General features: G+C 39.6%; 1 protein-coding gene across 1 annotated transcript in view; it reads right to left on the bottom strand.

Moving 5' to 3' along the window:
• Nucleotides 1-925: 925 nt before the first annotated feature.
• Nucleotides 926-19,238, bottom strand: part of DCN (decorin) — a 43,842-nt gene continuing 25,529 nt past the window's right edge. Inside the window, exons 4-8 of the mRNA XM_030548570.1 lie at nucleotides 13,079-13,292; nucleotides 12,730-12,843; nucleotides 11,370-11,463; nucleotides 4,913-5,051; nucleotides 926-2,493 (exon numbers count right to left, since the gene is read on the bottom strand). Of these exons, the coding sequence (XP_030404430.1) occupies nucleotides 2,299-2,493; nucleotides 4,913-5,051; nucleotides 11,370-11,463; nucleotides 12,730-12,843; nucleotides 13,079-13,292 (756 nt within the window). The 3' untranslated portion in view covers nucleotides 926-2,298. The remainder of the gene's footprint in view (nucleotides 2,494-4,912; nucleotides 5,052-11,369; nucleotides 11,464-12,729; nucleotides 12,844-13,078; nucleotides 13,293-19,238) is intronic.

The following is a 19,238-nucleotide window of genomic DNA, read 5'->3' as shown; positions in this document are numbered from 1 at the left end:
CCAACATAAAGAACAGGTCTGAGAGGCAGTGAGGCCACATTATATTAGCAGTGGTTGGATCATACGAGGGATGTAGTCTTTGGGGACAACATTTGCTTTAACATTGATCATACATTCATCTTGTAAGGACCCAGTTCCTTGTATGCAAAGGGGAAGTACGGACTGAATCCCACAGATGCGGTAGATAACAGAATCTCAGCCAAATGAGACATACAATCACAGCATGAAAGAAAGGTACTGGATTGGACTAGTTCTACTGCCAGGTAGGGAGGGATGGAATGTTTTGGTTATATACAGATCTAAATGTTTAGGTAATACATTAACAAAAGTTGTGGCCATTTATTTAAACAATGTTCATATTAGTTATGTGGAGTCTTTATGGCTGTTGACGATCCTTGTATCCTTTTGCTGAAATGCTATTTTTGTAGTTTTCTGCACCACTTCTCCCAGGTGAATTATGTCAAATATCCCAGAAGCTCCTATAGAAAAAAATACACTTTGGTGGCTGACATCCTGCCAAGTAAAGATTCTGATCTTAAACTCCCAGATACCCAGAACTAAATAAGGAGATCATTTGTCTAAAAGCATGGAGAAGACATGAAATAAGTATGCAATTAACTTCTGTCCCCATCTTTTATGAATATTATGGGTCTTTATCATTTCTGCTAGTTACAGTAGTGACAGCTACAAAAAGAACATTTTGTTTCTCAGGAAAAGAAATTTGTAGAAGACTGCTGTAGAGAAAAGTGGGTTTTGTTTTGTTTTATTTTCTAATTTCTTTGGGGAATAAGAGACAATTTGTGCTTATTTTAGCTGTCACTGAGTATAGAAGTTTTTATTTTTGTGGACCTATGCAGGATTATAATTCTGACAATTTGTCTGTTTTGATTATATAAACTACATAATAAAGACGAGGAATTGGGAGTTTGCCTGTATTACAGCATTCTTTAATATAAAAGCCATACAAGTTTTACAAATTGAAAAGATTGACTTGGAGAATTAAGTGGCCTTGGAAGTTTCTTTTAACATGACAATTGGAATGAGTATAAAAAGAACTTTGTAGACAATGGAAGTAGAAATGTGCAGCCTTTCTTTGCCATGTCTATTACCCTTTCATACCAACTGGAGAACCCAAATACATGGATTGCTTTCAAACTACTCTTAGAAGAAGAAGGGATTTCCAAGAATGATGTTCCGGTTCTGGCCAGTGATTTATTCTCATTCCCACAAGTATGAATTAGCTGATATTCCAAGTCCCATGAATACCTCCATTTCTTCAGATAGGCAGGCTGCATATGTCTACTTGACTTTTAAAAAAAATAGTTAAAAACTGAAAACAGTGAAGAGAGTCGACTAGTGTACAATACAGAATCAGTGAAGAATGTTGAAGTTTTTAGTTTTTCTATCTATAAGTGGATTAATATAGAAGGCTAAACCATAATTACCTCACTCTCACAAGTAGGCCCAGTGAAGACAATAAGACTGCTCATGTGATTAAGGTGTGCTGGATTCGCCCCAAATAATGGTAGTCATCATGATCCAAAAGTAGTGAAGAACAGGAATATATGACAAATGTCTTGTACTGCAAATTATTTATTTTTTTTAGGCCAACAAAACTCTTATTTGCTAACCGTGACTAGAATTGCTCAGGTAGATTTGTAAACACTTAGAAAAGGAAATATGTATACAATATGAGTTTGTTTTATTTTTTTTTGTTTAACCAAAATAATGACATTAGCAACAATTTATATTGCCTTTGCTAAATAGATACATTCAGAATTAGGCTTTAAACATGTTATAGCAGATATTTTTAAACCACCAGGGCTTGATTTAAGTTTAAAGGGGCTAACTGTGCCCAAGAATAAAAAATAGAGTCTCATCTCTTTTTTACTCTACCAATTTCCATGAGTGGCTATAAAAACAAAAAACCAAAAAAACCCAACAACCCTCAATCATTATCATTTGTTTTTAATATCAAAAGATTTGACAAATATTTACCCCGAATCTCATATACAATGGAATGTGAAAGCCTGTAGTGTTCAGCTAACTGAAAGATACCACAAAAAGCTTTATGACAAAATGATGGCTGAAATAAATCTAAATAGAGTACAGCTGGCAATTCTTTTGATGGTGTGTTTTGTCTTATACACTTTTAAAGAATCACTTATTTTACATCAATGGCTGATATCCACTCAGTGAAGTTTCCAGTATTTGGCTTTAATTGTTAACAATTTTTAAACAGGCTTATGACAACAGGTATTTGTAGCTGAAATACAACCGAGCCCCATCTCTATGGTTCTATTTGTAATTTCCAAGCTGTATTGCCGAACGTTCATAGACACATCGGAAAGTAGATGGCTGGATTTCCCAGTATTGTACAGGGTTGCTGAAAAGACTCACACCTGAATAGGAAGCCTTTTTGGTGTTGTATCCAGGAGGGCAAAAGTCGCTGGGGCCAACAGAAGCAATTTTATTGTTATGAAGATAGACTACCTGAAATATATACAATTGTATACGTGAGAAATCAGACTAATCTGCCAAAGTATGGAACTAATCTGGATATCTCAGAACACCAGTAAACATTGTACAGTACATCACAGCATAGTAATCTATCTGCTCCTCTAAATACATTTGCATTTGATACTTTATGCTCATTGTCTTGAGCTACTAAAAATGTAACTGAACTTTGCCATAGCTAATAACCAAGGATCCTAGTTTTCTGTGATTAAAGAAAAAATCTCTGATTAAAAAAAACATAAAAAGACACCTTTTTCCAAACTTGAAATGAAATACTGAACTTTAATTTCCCTAGGTACAATATATATTGAATGCAATGTTTTATTGATAGAGTGGAACCCTGTTTATCTGAACTAATTGGGACCAGGAGCGGGACCAGGGTTTTTGGCGCCCTAGGCAGGGGTCCTTCCACACTCCTGGTCGTTGGTGGCAATTCTGCAGCAGGGGGGGTCTTTCCGCACTCCCGGTCTTCGGGGCACTTCAGCGGCAGGTCCCAGAGCCAGTGAAGGACCCACCGCAGAATTGTCACCGAAGACCCAGAGCGCGGAAGGACCCCCCGCCATCGAATTGCCTCCAAGGGTGGCAAAATGCCGCCCTTCAAAATCCTAGTGCCCTAGGTGACCGCCTAGGGCGCCTAAATGGAAGCACTGGCCCTGATTGGGACTGGGGCCAGATCAGGTCATCAAAAATTTGGATAATCTGGAGAGCTTCAGCCCTGCTACACGGGGCTGACAGCCTGATCCCTGCCGCCCAGGGTTGACAGCCCCTCTTCAGTTAATAAAGAGAGCTGCATAATAGAGGCTCGGATAAATGAGTTTCTACTATATATGTTTTTTTTCAAAAATTGTAAAAACTAAAGATTCTCTGTAAAAATGCAAAGTCTGTGCTTTTTCCACATTTTTCCGTGGCAAATGGATTTGTAGGATCCCTGCTAATAACTTTTCAAGACTGGTCAAATAAAGCTGTGTCACTTCTAGTCGAAGGGCCCAATTAGAAAGGTACTTAAGCACATGTCATACTTCAAGCAAGTATTTGGGACTGCTCATGTGCTTAAAGTTAGGCGTGTGCTTAAGTAGCTAGCTGAATAAGAGACTACAACCCAAAAACTAAAGCAAAACTATGTCACTGTGATATAATCATTATTGATTGTAAAAATTTTTTAATCATAATAATTCCTTTGGCCAACATATTTGTTACACAAGTGGATAGGCACAGATGGGGAGAGGGAGTGTGTGTTTGTTGTTTTTTCAAAGTGAACAGAGACTGTTTTCTATTTGGTCTTTTGCTTCAGTATAGGGAATATCATCAATATTGTGATAATTTTAACTCCTTGCCAAGAGCAACTACAAAGATTTTAAGGCTGACTACAGCATGGGCACTATTTTTCCACCAATGATTGCAATGTATAATTCCATTATTTGTGACAGATTAGGGTTATCAGATAACTGTGAAAAAAATGGGAAAAAGTCCCAAAAACCAGGACTGTCCCTTTTAAAAAGGGACCTCTAGTCACCCTATGACAGATGTTATATGCTTTAGTCAAGCTTGATGATATTTTTCTCTTGTACAAGATATACAGAGCTGGGGTTCAAAATGATAACTCACTTGGATATGGAGGGACAAAATACCTGAGGGTGTTAGTTTGGTATCTGTATTTTTGTTAGCATTATTTTCAGAATTGAGTTATTTATTTATAAAGCAACTATTATATAGGTCATCCCAAAAAAGTGTGCAAAGAGCAGCAAAATGTGCATGATACATTTATCAAATGTATTATCTCCATTGTGCACACATTTATGGGTTTATGGACCTCCGCACTAAGGGGACTATGTACCTCCACGTCCATATACTCAAAATTAGAATTGAAATGTCAACCCTCTAATATGCTATACTTTCTTTTACATATCAACATATATTCAATGGTGTAGTCCAATGGTTCTGAAACTCTTGGAGTCACCAGGGCTGTCTTAGACTTGCTGGGGTCCAGGGCTTCAGCCCTGGGCGGTGGGTCTCAGGTTACAGGCTTCCTGCCTGAGGCTCAAGCTCTTGGAATTTGGTTTTGGCCTGCGGACCTGGGGCACTGAGACTTGGGCTTTGGCCCCCGCACCCAAGGCAGTGGAGCTGTCGGGTTCAGGCTTCAGTCCCCCCTCCTGGGGTTGTGTGGTATTTTTTGTTGTCAGAAGGGGGTTGTGGTGCAATGAAGTTTGAGAACCCCTGGTGTAGTCAATTACTAACAGACAGTGGATATGAGGTTTGCCTCAAGTCACAGTTTGGGGGCACAAATGAAAAAGATAGGATGGCCAGTACTCTGTATTGTTCAAAGATCAATAGTAGTGGACCTGTTTTTCAGTCCCTTTCAATTATTGCACATCTGAGTCCATAAGATATACTTTACCTGGATGTATTTGTGTTCAGCCAGCCCACCAGGCACCTTGACAAGTTCATTGTTATCCAAGTGGAGTTCTTTCAGATGAGGTATATTGGCAAGAGAGCCATTATCAACAGCACTGATACTGTTGAAACTGAGACCCAATCTGCAAGAGGAAATGACACTAGGTAAACATTAGCAAAATAACACATTTTCACAGGTGGTTGCCATTTCAGTTCTTGACAAAGTACGTGTTTTTTCACATTTACCACACAATGGGGCAGGATGGCCCTGTGGATTGCTAATGGGATACAGAATCACAAAGCCACAATACATTTGGATAAGCAGAAAATTCCATGACTTGAGGTACCAGAATTATCATTGCATAATTCAATTTGTTTCCACTTCACCTTGTATTTCTGAATTACTTGCTTACTATTGCTACAGCATGTATTTGTGTATACACTCACATCTACAGTAGGCACCAGGCTATTAAAACTGACTTCTTAAAATTCACCTTACGATCTTCTTGCAATACAGGTGGAATATTGAGGCTCCAGACTATAAATTTCTCTTTCTATTTATGTAACCTATTAATGTGTATCTGAGCATCTCACAAACATGCATCAGTTTATCTTGACAGCATCCCTGGGAGATGAGGATGCATTTGTATCTATTTTACATATGGGGAACTAAAGGATAGAAAGATTTAATGACCTGCCCAGCAAAACACAGGAATTGTGTGAGAGCTAGGGTATGAACCCAGAGCTCCTGAGTTGCAGCCAAGGGCTCTAATCACATAACCATCCTTCCTTTTAATAGTATGTACATTCTGGATTTATTAGCACAATTTGTGTCCAGCCTGGAAAATCTGGTCCTATGTGTATTTGCATATTGTTGACCTTCAGGTCTGAAATCACTAAAATTCATGAGTTTCTTTCTTTAAAGGATCTGGTAATCCAAGTTAAAATAGTCTGTTCTTTACAGGAATGCGATCCTGTAAAATAATCTGTTGTACTATACCTAGTAGGGAGGAGACGGCTTTATCCTTTAACCTAAAGCATTGCTTTTTAATTTTCAGGAAACTATATTTTTTGTGGGACTTCTTAACTATACAACTCCAAAAAACAGCCCAAGAATTGTATAGATGTAAATCAGAACCTCTAGCAACAGTACAACTTACTATAGATGAAGACTACAGAGAAAGGCGGTTTCACGACAATCTGCTATGGCAATGCTGTATAGTTTATACCAGGTACAGAAGTCAGATTCTGGAATTAACATGTAACCACACAACACAACTGAACACATCTGATTAGTCTTCACAGCCAATAAAGAAGTTCCCAGAATTGATGCCAGTCAAGAGTAGAACCCTTTGTGCAGAGTGTCTTTAATAAAATAAACATGCAAAGAAAGAGTAATTCTAACAACTAGTACAACTCACTATATTTAAACTACAAACAAAACTATTATAACTCTACAAAACTATTAAAGATCTACAAAGGTCTATTGAAGCCTCCCACTGACATCAGTGGGCTTTGGATTAAGCCCTAAATAACTGATATGACAGTAACATTACTCCTATAAGAATCAACCTTAATGTAGTTCAAAAGATCCCTTACCTTTACTAGAAATTTGGAATGTGTCAAATCCTAAAGACTTCACTTAAGTTCTTACTTAAACAAAGTTCCCAAAGATTACAGTGCATAAAAACTAAGTAAAGATTTCAGGATTTCATTTCATGTAATTAGCTTGGCCTGAAGAGCAAATAATGTATTGGAATTGTTTAGAAAAGTTTGGCAATGTGTATCACACAGGATGTTTGGGGACGTGTCAAAAATACGGTCATTTTGGCAAAACATTGTACAAAATCTTAATGAACACATATCTAAAACATAATTTGGATACAAATACAAGTTTCTAAGCAGACGTGTCTAAGATAAAGAGCATTCCATGGGAACAGCAGAATTGGCTTTTATTTTTGTATACTGACAGAGATGAAAAAGTGGCATACAATAGTTTTAGAGTGTTAGAACAGAGTATGGTTTTCATCTTCTTTCTTTTTTTTCTGTAGTGATAGAAGAGGAAGAAGTTGGGTGATGGTTTTTAATATAATAGCTTTTTATATTTGTAAATGTTTTACAGATGTTTTAGCTGTATTAGTCTCATCACTGAATAACTTGTGAAAACTAAGAAAGAAACAATATATAAAAATAGAAATGAACATTTATATTGTAATTCAAAAGGATGTATTCAGCTTCTTTAGTCTCTAACCCAGGGGTGGCCAACTTGAGCCTGAGAAGGAGCCAGAATTTGTCAATGTACATTATCAAAGAGCCACAATAATACATTAGCAGCCATCCATCAGCTACACTCCTCCCCGCTCCCAGCCCCTCCGGCCCACCGGCAGCCCCGCTGATCAGCACCTCCCCACACCTCCTGATCAGCTGTTTCGTGGCATGCAGGAGGCTCTGAGGGGAAGGGAGGGAGAGCAAGGACACAGAAGGCTCAGGGGACAGGGATGGAAAGGTGTGGAGTAGGGGCAGGGCCTGTTGAGCAGTGAACTCCCCCCCTGGCACATTGGGAAGTTGGCACCTGTAGCTCCAGCCCTGGAGTCGGTGCCTATACAAGGAGCCGCATATTAACTTCTGAAGAGCTGCATGTGGCTCTGGAGCCACAGGTTGGCCCTCCCTGCTCTAACCCCTCTGCTGGGTCTTTCCTATGTCGCTGTCATATGGTCTACACAAACACCACAAATCTGAAAATTAGCATTTAGGCCCAGATACAACTTCCACTGTATGCAATGGGAGACTTCTCATTGACTTTTAATGGGAGATGCATTAGGTACATGACTGTACTAAAGGCTATGCACTCTCCTGTGGAACTCCATACTATATACAATCTACAGAATCATTTGTCAAGTTGGGGGGGGGGTTTGCTGTAGCTTTGTGTGAACTGTGTTTTAGGACACCTAAAAGTAAACTTTAAAAAAATATTGCTTGTCTGCTAGTAGTCAAAGATTCACCGTAGCGTAAACAGTAGAACTAAGAAGAGTCATCATGCTGAACAGTTGCCATACCAAAATGTCCTAACACAGACATACACTAAACTGGCCTGTGTCTGAAATGTTAATTGCAACTTAAGGAAGCTATTAAACTGTTTAACCATGACACGTTCCAGCAGATGTGAAATCAAATACTAGCCTAACTGGGTGGCTACAATAAAGTACCTACAGTTTTATTTAGGCACTTAAATAAAAGTAGCTCAATTTTTTTTCTGATTTTTTTTTGGCTCTTGTATTTTATTCAACATACCCGTGGGGATGCTTTCCCAATGGCCCTAGCTTTCCCTCCTCTTTCTTCAGCCTTCCTCTCTCTGCCCAATCCCCACTAATCTAATCCATGATTAATCTAAATTTAAAACCAGATTGATTGAGCTTCATGGTTTGATAATCCTGCAGCATGCTGTAATATGAATCTGGCACCACCCTCTTCCCAAGCCAGTAGCTTTAATCTAGAGCCCCAGAAAAAACTGATTGTCTTTCTGAAGACCTCTACCTTCTACAAGAGCTCCGGCTGTCTGATTAAAGAAGTGGTGGTGGACTCTTCTTCACTTCTTTCATTGGCCAAAACCATAACCATACCCATCAGAAGCAAATGGGTGAAATAGAGGTAAAATGGTAGTTCTTCAGAATGAGAAATTTGGAACATGTAGTTCCTCTTCTGGACTAGATTTGGTTGGAAATATTTGGACAGTTCAATGGTGGTGGGGAAGAAAGCAGAATGCCAGGACCCACACTTCAAAGTAAAATATTAGGATTTTTGTTTTGGTGGTTTTGGAAGGGTTTTTTTCCTTAATTTCTATGAAGGTTGTTACACAAACCACTAACTTTAGACTAAATGGTTGCAGTTAAAAGTATTGCTTTCTGGTCCTTAATTTATAAGTAGTTGTATTTTTCTCATACGCTTACAAAAAATTCAGGAGTCTTCCAATAAGTGTATGGCTCTCTGGGTGAAGATGTTTCTGTGATAACACTTGGTGACAAAATGAGACATACAGCAGAGGACTGAACATTTTCATTACTGAAATGTTCTGTTTGGATTTTACAAGCTCCCAAAAGATTTCCAAGAGACTGATTCCAAGAAAGAATAAAGGAACTATCCACATTTAAAATATCCAAGAACCTTCATTTCAACCAGTTATATTTACTTCAGTGCATTTAATTCCAAGCCAAATTAATGTAAATAGAGGGACAAATTCAGCTCCTCTTAGCTTCTAGTACGTTTTCCAACTGTCTCTCCTCTCTGCCTTCATTCGGTCAATCAGATGAATGATAGACATATAAGTTATCTCGATGACAAAAAAGGCCTTGATAAATTAAATATTTGTCTTTGTAAAGCAATATAAAGTATCATAATCTTATAACTACTAAAGCCCCTGTTTGATAAGTAACACATTACTGGGTCCATATTACTCTCTGATGGGATGGTTACTGAGAGGTAACCCATGAATAATTCTACTGGTTTATTAGCATCCTCGACTGAAGTACTAGATATCACCCTACATTTTCCTGCATCTAAAGGAACCCCAAAATACCATTATTCAGAAGAAGAAAACACACCTTCCTGAACAGAGTATGATTCTTTTGCATTGTGCTGTTGATCCAGAGTAGTGTAAGATTTACCTCACAAACCCCGTAGTCTGCATCAGTATGAGAGTCACAGGGCCTGATGCTCATGGCTTTGTATAGTCATTTACACCAGTGAAGTGAGTGAAGAGTTGATGTAAAGTGTTACTAAACCATAAGTGCAGTATTTTACACATACTTTGCATGCAGTCTGTACTGATGTATATGAGTACACAGTGCAGTGAGAATCATATGCACAATGCTTATTCAAAATCTTGCACATGATATTTTCAAACAGTTCACTGAGTCATTGTCCTGACATGCATTTTGCCACATCTACCTACTGTCAGATTCTTCTTACACCTCCCTCTGAAGCATCTGCTGCTGGCCACTGTTAGAGACAGGATACTGGCCTTGATAGACAATGAGTTTGATCCAGAACGGTAATTCCTATGTGTCCCTGTCTATTTCTCTCATCCTACATTGATGTACAGGTGTAAGTGCTTTGCTGAATCATAGCAATAGTCCCTACTGGACAGCTTTGCACAGCATATCATAAACATTGGCGTTCCTAAATTTCTAAAGTTTCCTTTTTTTTAATCCTCAAAATTTGACAGCATTTTCCAAAACAGGTTTTTGCTAGGTCTGTTCAACATTCATTCCAGGGTAACAATATTTTTGCCTGGTAAATTCCTTAGATTTGAAAAAAGTTGTTTGAGTTGCTCAGTGGCAAAGTCCCTGTGTTCTCACTAAGTCTTGTCTACATGGTGGGTAATATACATCATGGCAGTGTGATTTCTAAAGTTCACTAACGTGTTCCATATTAATTCGCCCATGTAGACCTTGCTGGTGCATACTAATGGTTCCCGATTGCGCTCTGACTTGGTACTCTTTCAAACAGCACTAAGTTAAAGTATACTAGGGAACTTTGAGTGCGCACCAACAGGGTCCATATGAGCCAATTAACACACAACACATTATTGTGCTCAGGGCCGGTGCAAGGATGTTTCATGCCCTATGCGAAACGTCCACCTTGCGCCCTCCTCCGTCCCCGAGCCCCCACCCTAAGGTGCCCCTCCCCCGCAGCAGGTCTCCTCCTCTACCCTGAGGCGTCTCCCCTGCAGCAACTCCCCACTCTCCACCCCCCACCCCAGCTCACCCCTGCTCCACCTCCCCCCTGAGCACACTGTCGCTTTTTCACTTCTCCTGCCTCCGAGGCTTACAGCACTTAAGCTGATTGGTGCCACAAGCCTGGGAAGTGGGAGAAGTGAAGCAGCTCATCCCTGCTCTGCCTCCTCCCCAAGCAGAGCGTGGCTGCTTCACTTCTCCTGCCTCCCAGGCTTGCGGCGCCAATCAGCTTAGGCACCGCAAGCCTGGGACATGGGAGAAGTGAAGCAGCCATGGCGTGCTCTTGGAGGAGATGAGGCAGGGGTGAGCTGGGGCGGAGAGATCCTCTGCTTGCCATCCCCCCCTTACTTGCTGCAGGCGGCCCTCCCCGCACTTCCCTGCCCCAGCTCCCTCCACCTAAATGCCAGCGACGACCGGGACGGCCGAAGATCCGGCCGCCGCAGTCGCTGATGAAGAAAATGCCACCCCCTAAATCTTAGCACTGTAGGCAACCACCTCGGTCACCTAAATGGTTGTACTGGCCCTGACTGTGCTTTAGAAATCTCACTCCCTTAATGGGCATTGCCATACCATGAACACAAGCTCTAACTTTTCCTGCTAAATGGTTTGGCACATCTCAGGCTAAAAGATTATCACCTTTCTTAACTTACAGAGTGATTTCTTCCTATTGTGTGTATTGCAGCTATTGTTTTTACATAATACTTGTAAGTTATGTGAAAATGTTATTACTTAGCCAAGTTGGCGAGTCCAAATAGACTTTCAGAATCAATTTTGGTGATCTTGTTGCCGTCAAGATGAAGCTCCGTAAGTGATGGAGGAAGGCCTGAAATAGAAGGTGTCCCAAAAAAGTTTTCAGTATAACTCGAACATAAAAAATGGGCCTGATTCTCGATTCTATTACATGTCTTTTATATTGCTAGAGTGATGTGAAAGGGCATTAGCATAACTGAGATCAGGCCCATTGACTTTGGAGCATGAACACATCAGAGAAGAATCAGGAATCTTGCAACTTGCACTTTGAAAAGTATTTGTTTTAAACATTAAAGAAGAACTTTTACAATGAGGAGAACTTGAAAACAGAGGATTTTCAAATACACTTCACTCAAAGTGAACTGCTAACCCTGTCCTGGGGGCCTGCATTCACCAACTAAAACCTACATCAATCTTCAAAATGGCTTAAAGGGGACTCTGCACAGAGGCGAATTTCAGCCTGCACACATTTACACATGCAGGTGTTAAATCTGGACTCAGATGTCTATGATAGTTAACAACAGTGGCAAAAGAATTAATTTGAAAATGAAAAATACTGTTTTTCTTTTTACTTTTGTATAGAGCATATTGCAATATGAATCTTAGTCTGCAAATCCCATTTATTACAGAAAAACACCCAGGACACAATACTTTGACTATTTTAGGCACTCTGTACACAAGAACAGCCATAACGAAAGTGAGAGGGAGAACAATAAAAAACTTCTGGTATTAACTTTCTGAAATTGTGTGCATTTTTGCAACAGTTTACTGGACAAAACATTAATATAGCTACCATCATTTCCTGCAGTTTGGAACCGTTCTGTATATTTTTAATCCTTTTTGCATAGGTTACATTAGAGATCTTTTATTATAATATACAATGAATTATTCAAAAAATTGCAAATGTTTTCATTTTGTAGATGAATGTTTCTTTGACCCTGAAGATTACACTCACTCACATGGGGGCTGATCCTCATTTCATTTATATTGGTTTTACACCAATCTAATGCCACTGAGTTCAACGGGGTTACTTCTGATTTACACAAGTGCAATTTCAATCAGAATCAGGCCCACAAACAGTTTTCCCATTTTCTCTCTGAACTGGAAGAAAGCCAAAATAAACTGGTTTACCTTTGTAACTGAATCTCATGCAGAGTTCCATTAATGGAATATCAAATTGAACAACTCTTGTACTAGCCCAGTCAAGATTTGGAAGTGCCCAGATTTAACTCAAAAGGCTCTGATTGTCTTCCGGTGGAATTTGACCATGGCCTTGAAGTCTTACTGATCAGTGTATTTCACATGCCTGAATCTTTTAAAATCTCATAGCTGTTCTTACCTCTAGGGATACTAGTAATATTGGTATCTGAAATACGGATATAGGAGAGCTTCTTCATCCCTTGAAAGGCTCCATTTTCAACTCCTGAGCTCTTGAGTGGGTTGGTGCCCAGTTCTGCAAACAAAACATGTTTGTGAACTGTCCGGTAGTTTACATTTATAAGTATTAAACAAAAGAGCAGTTTTTCCTTCAGTGAATCATGGATAATTTGGCCAATTGCTGTAGACTATCAAGACACTTCTTGGCTTACCCAAGTCAAAATTATTTCAAGTACAGTGGGTTAAGAGTAATATCTAGAAAATATATACTGCATCAAGTTACTTTAGCAAAAATCTCTTATGATGCATACCTACGACAATCATACTATTCAGTCCATTAAAGACAGCTTTCCTCAGCTTGGTGATCTCGTTCTCATGGGCACGGAGCTCCTGAAGGCTTTTAGGCATGTTTTCTGGAAGTTCCTTCAGGTTATTCTTGGAAAGGTAAAGTCTCTCCAGTTTCTTCAGTGGAGCAAAGGCTGCAGGGCTGATCTTGCTTATCTTGTTGTTCACAAGGATCAATGCCTGTAAAATAATAAAGCAGGAGATTTTGTTACATCCACTGTGGGCATAAATTTAGGGTGAAGTTGCATTAAGACTGAAGAGTTAAAAAAAACCCACTGATTCACTGTGTTAGCTGTGTTGAAATGCAATGCAGAATTTCAAAAAATGAGACAACACATATTAGTAAAAGATAAATAACTACAAAAATACCTATACAACTACTTATGGCCAAATCTTGGTGCATGTGCATCTCCCATTGGTGTCCATAAGAATCATGTCTACCTCCAAGGACAAAATATAATCCTTTCATTTGACACCAGTGGAGAAGAGGCAACTCACATAAACATAACTGCATCACTTATGGTCAAATCTTGGTGCATGTGCAGCTCCCATTGGTGTCCATAAGAATCATGTCTACCTCCAAGGACAAAATATAATCCTTTCATTTGACACCAGTGGAGAAGAGGCAACTCACATAAACATAACTGCATCACCACCTCAGTCTCTATAGTAATAATAACAATAGGCCAAATTGTGTCATTTAGAGCTCCCTGGGTGTGATGGGGATGGGAATAGGAGAGGGGAGTAATTTGCAATACCTATTTTGGCTTGCAGTATTTTGCTCCTACCACCATGCAGCCAGCCAATTCTCCTCACATTCTACCCAGTCTCTCCAAGGAAGAAAATCTGTGATGACTGCATAAGGAAAGGGCACAATCTAGCCGACTAATATATATGACTTTATAACTATCCTTTGGGTCTTCCAGTCTGTACTTGTTAGTTTTTTGTCTAACTCAAATCACATAGGGTGGCCCTTAAAGTCAATGGGATTACTCACATAAGTAAGGACAGCTCACTTTAGTAACAATTGCAAGATCAGCATTTTGGTTTGTAAATCCAATAGTTCAGGGATCATGTTCTAATTTGTAACCCTTACAGCACTGGTCGCACTGTTATTGTTTAACAAACAGTAATGTAATAAATAGACAAGAAGATCCTATGCCAATCATTAATATGAGGACTGTAATAAATTTAAGATAAGAAGTGTTATATGTTACAGTGAATCCACATGAGGTTCCTTCCATCTTTCCACCCATTTTTTTATGCACTTCACAGAGTGTTATGAAGCTAAGTGAATTTATGGTTGTACAATGCCTTGAGAGTACTGGATAGAAAGTGCTATGTACATGTAAAGTATCATTATTTTTATATTTATTAGCAGAGCACAGTTCTAGGGCATTCTTGTTCACTTACTGCACCATATTATTTGTAGGAATGGAAGAAAAAACAGATGCCTTCACTCCACATGTTTTGATAGCCCACATATTTTGGTCCCATTCCAATATATTTCTCACCAATTCTTAATCCTCCCATAATTAAACTTCTGTCAGTTACCAGTATATCTAATGGGGAAAAGCTGAATGTTTGAATCTTTCATCAATCAGTTAAGCAATAAATAAGTGCCCGAAAGGATATAAGTGTCTGTGGCAGTAACTTCTTTTGAGTAAAAATTGAAAAGTGAGAGGAGAAAAGTGGAATGATAGTTTTGAACAGTGTGTATATGTATGTGTACTGTATATTTTTCCCTAATGCATTCCCCTTTCAATTCACCCTAAATAAATCGAGTAGTCTATTTTACAGATGGCTCCACAACATACACACATAGCTGTTTATATCTGCTTTTAATTTTGTGTACTAGCCAGCAGCAACCAGATTGTTGGGAGGAGGTCACTCATAGTTCAACAGACTAGTTCACTGACAATAATCCTTTCCCAAAATAATTTTAATGGTCATATCGAAGATATGGTCATAATTCTTACTTACTCTCTTGACACTGATAAGTCATAAGAACTGCAAGTAGAACAGGCCAATGTTCTGTCTAATGCAAAGAATTTCCTCTGAAAATAACCAATGTCACAATTTTTGGAGGACGCTGTAAATCCCATCCCCAGCATAATACAGCTAATCACACAATATTAGCACAAAGGGGAACAACACTTCTTGACATCAGCTAGTGGTGAGTGTTATGCCCTGAATCATGATGATTTAATGCCCTTTATCATTTTTAATATAACCACAAACAAAGAGTCCTGTGGCACCTTATAGACTAACAGACATATTGGAGCATAAGCTTTTATGGGTGAATATCCACTTCGTCAGATGCATGCCATCATGCCATGTAACCAGAGTAACCACAAGGGTTATTGCGAGTAATGTATATTTTTGTTGATTTTTACCAGTGGTGATATTTGTATAAGTACCTAAGTGACATAGGTACCTAAGTCCCATTGACATTCAGTAGAAATTAGGCTCCGAAGGCATACTAAGACTACATTTACACTACACACCCACTGGTACGTGTGGCTACATACTGCAGTGAAGAGCAGGCTGAGTACATGCTGTGGTGTGTAGTACATGCCAGTGAAAGACTTCAGCAGCGAGGAGGAAGCGGGGAATGGCTTCAGCAGTTCCCCACTGATGAATCTTTTCCCAGCTGACATCCTACTGCCAGATCATTTCCCTGTGGCGGGGAAAGGCGCCAGCTGCGGAGAGCTGTTAGAATCCTTTCCAGTTGCCTCCCCTCTGGCAGAGCCTTTCCCTATTGGGGGAATCTTTTCCTGAGGAGGGGAAAGGCTCCAGCAGTGAGGAGGCAGCAGGAGACTACACTGCTAAAAATAGTGTAGACTAGGAGGCAGAGCTTGGGCAAGTAGAGAGCCACGTAGGGTATGTATTTGAGTATATACCCAATCCAGTCAGGCATGTCTTTGCTGTACTTATTGAAACTGTGCCTCACAGTCAACATTGCTGTTTAAATCCATGCAAGGGGGGCTATGCGGTGATGTACACCAGTGGTCTTCAAAGTAGGGTGCGCGCTCCCCAGGGTGTGCGCATGAGGATCCTTCAGGGTGCACAGCAGGAGGAGTGCCGCCGGAGCAGCGCCACTTCGGCAGTTCAGGGGCCTTTTTTTTGTTTTTGCTTCAGCAGTTCAGGCGGGAGTCCGAGCAGCTTTTTTTAAAATTATTTTTGCTTGGGGCAGCAAAAATGGTAGAGCTGGCCCTGCGTGCATGCTCAAAAATTTTTTACTGAGAGGGGTGCGTGATCAAAAAAGTTTGGAGACCACTGATGTACACTACCTGAAGGCACGGTGGAGATGTATCCCTAGGTGCTTTTTGAAAAGTTTATCCAAAGTCCTACCTTACATTAGTGAGTAACATGCATTAACTAAAAAATTCAAATATTTCTTTTAATTTGTTTTACATTTGCTGCCCTTTATTGAAATTATATCCTTATCAGCTTCTTTAAAATTCCCTGTTAGTGTGTTGGAGGTAGTTTTGGCCAGAATTAGACAGGCACAGGTTTTACTATAATATTGAGTAACTCTATCCCAGATCTTATCCATCTAGTTGATATTAGCATAATCTATAGAGCCCCTAAGAGCAGAACTGTTAGTAATGGCTCTAGTCAAAATTGCTTCGGCCGAACTGTGTTCTGCTTACGAAAATTATGTGCTGAGTATGGCAATGTTCTATTTGGGAAATTTCTGCAAACTTTCACAAAATCTTCTCAGTTTTCAAATCAGGCTAGTTATAAAAAGGCCCTTTTTACAAAGATTTACTTTGTGGGAAAGAAGATGGGTGTTGTGGAAGGTATATTCCATATGCCAGTAGTTCTTAACCTTTTCTCTACCATGACTCTGCCCCTCATCTCATAGACTCATATACTGTAAGGCCAGAAGAGACCATTAGGATCAGATAGACTGATCTCCTTCACATTGCAGGCCACAGAACCTCACTCACCTACTCCTGTAATAGACTCATAACGCCTGGCTGTTTTACTGGAGTCCTCAAATCATGATTTAAAGACTAGCTAGTACTCCCCATTTAACAATAAGGGAAGGGAAAAGTTGGGTGGTCACCTCCCCCTGACAGCCGGGTCAGCACCCCAGTTGAAGACCCCTGCCTTTGGCATTTAACATACATTATATTTTACTATGTAGTGCAGCACAGAATCTGCAACAGAAGCTTTGGCATGCCTCAGAGCAACAATGTCTGAGATTAAGATACCTGTATAGCACCTGGCAATGCCATAATCACATGTTCTTCTCCATGTCACAATAACTCTATTATATATGGTACTCAGAGAAAAAGAAGTAATTAGCCTTGGAGTGGTAATGTTGACTTTTCTCTGAATGTGGCTCATATGGTTTACTTGTAACAAAAGTTCAGAAAAACAACCTAGTGAGAGTTTAGGGGTCAGTGAAAACATGAACTGAAGGAGAAAAGCCGAGGGAAAACATCTGTAGGCAGCGCTAATGGGGAGGGAGATGATGTCCAAACACACACCACATGGGCCAACTAGCCTGAAAAAGAATCAACCTCACGATGGGGGATTATATTCATTTAGCTCAAAAACAATCACAAATGCACTCTGCTGTTTTGTGGAGAATCAAAAATGCTAGAAGGGAGATGGGTACACTTCAGGTGTCGTGACAAGGTGCTGAAAATTTCTGACCCTGTCTACTCTAGCCTAGCATGGAGCCACTTGGAAGGAAAAAGAAAGGTAACAGATTAGTGCAATGCTCGAACAGGTTTGAGGTATTGATGGTTATGTGAGATCTCTGTGAGACCCACTTTCTATTACTGGTCTGAAAGAAAGATAAATATTAAACATACACACACAAGTTAGAGAAAAAGTTGGTGCATACCATTACTTTCCCATAATGCGCAGTTTGAACAGTGGCTTGGCATGGACATTGGGATACCTAAGCACAGACCATCAATAGTGCAGAAACGAGTCAGGAGGAGAGGAAAAAATAAAGAGGAACAACTAAACCTTGGTATCGTAGACACTTCCAAGATAGAATTATCTTTCCTCAAAGGCTACTTAACTCTGGCTGACAATTTATAACAGTTCTTTATATAAGTCATAGAAAGTGTGCTTCCATCACCATCTTCCTTGTAGAAGTCTCTTTTCCCTTTTAGTGGGCCATGGTATGTGCAGGAGATAGTTGTCTTTCACTGCAGGCACAGATTACTAACTAGGAAAGGAGGTAACATTACTTCAGGAGCAGATAACAAACAGGCACCTTTTTGAGTGCATTATTATCTTAGGGCCAAATTCTTATCCTGCCTTCACTTTATGTATGGGGATTTTCAGGTGCAAATAAGATAATAAGGTCTGTGTTATTTGCAAATTTTACATGAAAACAAAATGGAAGGCTGGATGGTGACAATCCAGCTTTACTTATAATATGTAAAGTTCCTCATTGTTTCTTCTTTCTAATGCTCAGCTACAAACAGATTGATTTCTTGTCCAACAGCAGACTTCAATAGGAAGCAATGCTATTATCAATGGTGATATGGATGTTGTGAGTTGTAATGTCTGATACTGGATCAAAAAAAACACAATATTTTCAACATCTGTATGATGTTTCTCTAAATGTAGTTGCAGCTAAATGAATCATTCATAATGACCCTTTCCACTGAAACAAGAAAAAGAAAGCAAACCTAAAATGAGTCAAAACCGAGTATGTGCTTTCAATTGAACTGACATGTAAACCTCTAGCAACTCCCATGACCTCATTAGAGTTTTGCTGGATTCTCACTTCAACCATTGAGAACAAGCAATCCCATAAAGTTTTTGTATTTTAAACTTCCATTTTCTTTGTTTTATGGGTGATAGTGTAAATTACATTTCTGCTCACTTTAGGGTCCCTGGACACTGCCACAGTGGGGTAACAACAACGAGGAGTCCAGTGGCACCTGAAAGATTAAGATTTACTTGGGCATAAGCTTCAGATGCATCTGCAGAAGTGGGTTTTTTACCCATGAAAGCGTATGCCCAAATAAATCTGGTAGTCTTTAAGGTGCCACCGGACTCCTCGTTATTTCTGTGGATACAGACTAACATGGTTACCATTCCGGAACATGGCACCATGCAAAGTGATGTAAAGGAGCTTAAGTGTAA

Source organism: Gopherus evgoodei, chromosome 1, assembly GCF_007399415.2.
Source record: "Gopherus evgoodei ecotype Sinaloan lineage chromosome 1, rGopEvg1_v1.p, whole genome shotgun sequence".
NCBI lineage: Eukaryota > Metazoa > Chordata > Testudines > Testudinidae > Gopherus > Gopherus evgoodei.
Note: the sequence above shows the minus strand (reverse complement) of the source record. Positions and strands in the feature narration are given on the sequence as shown.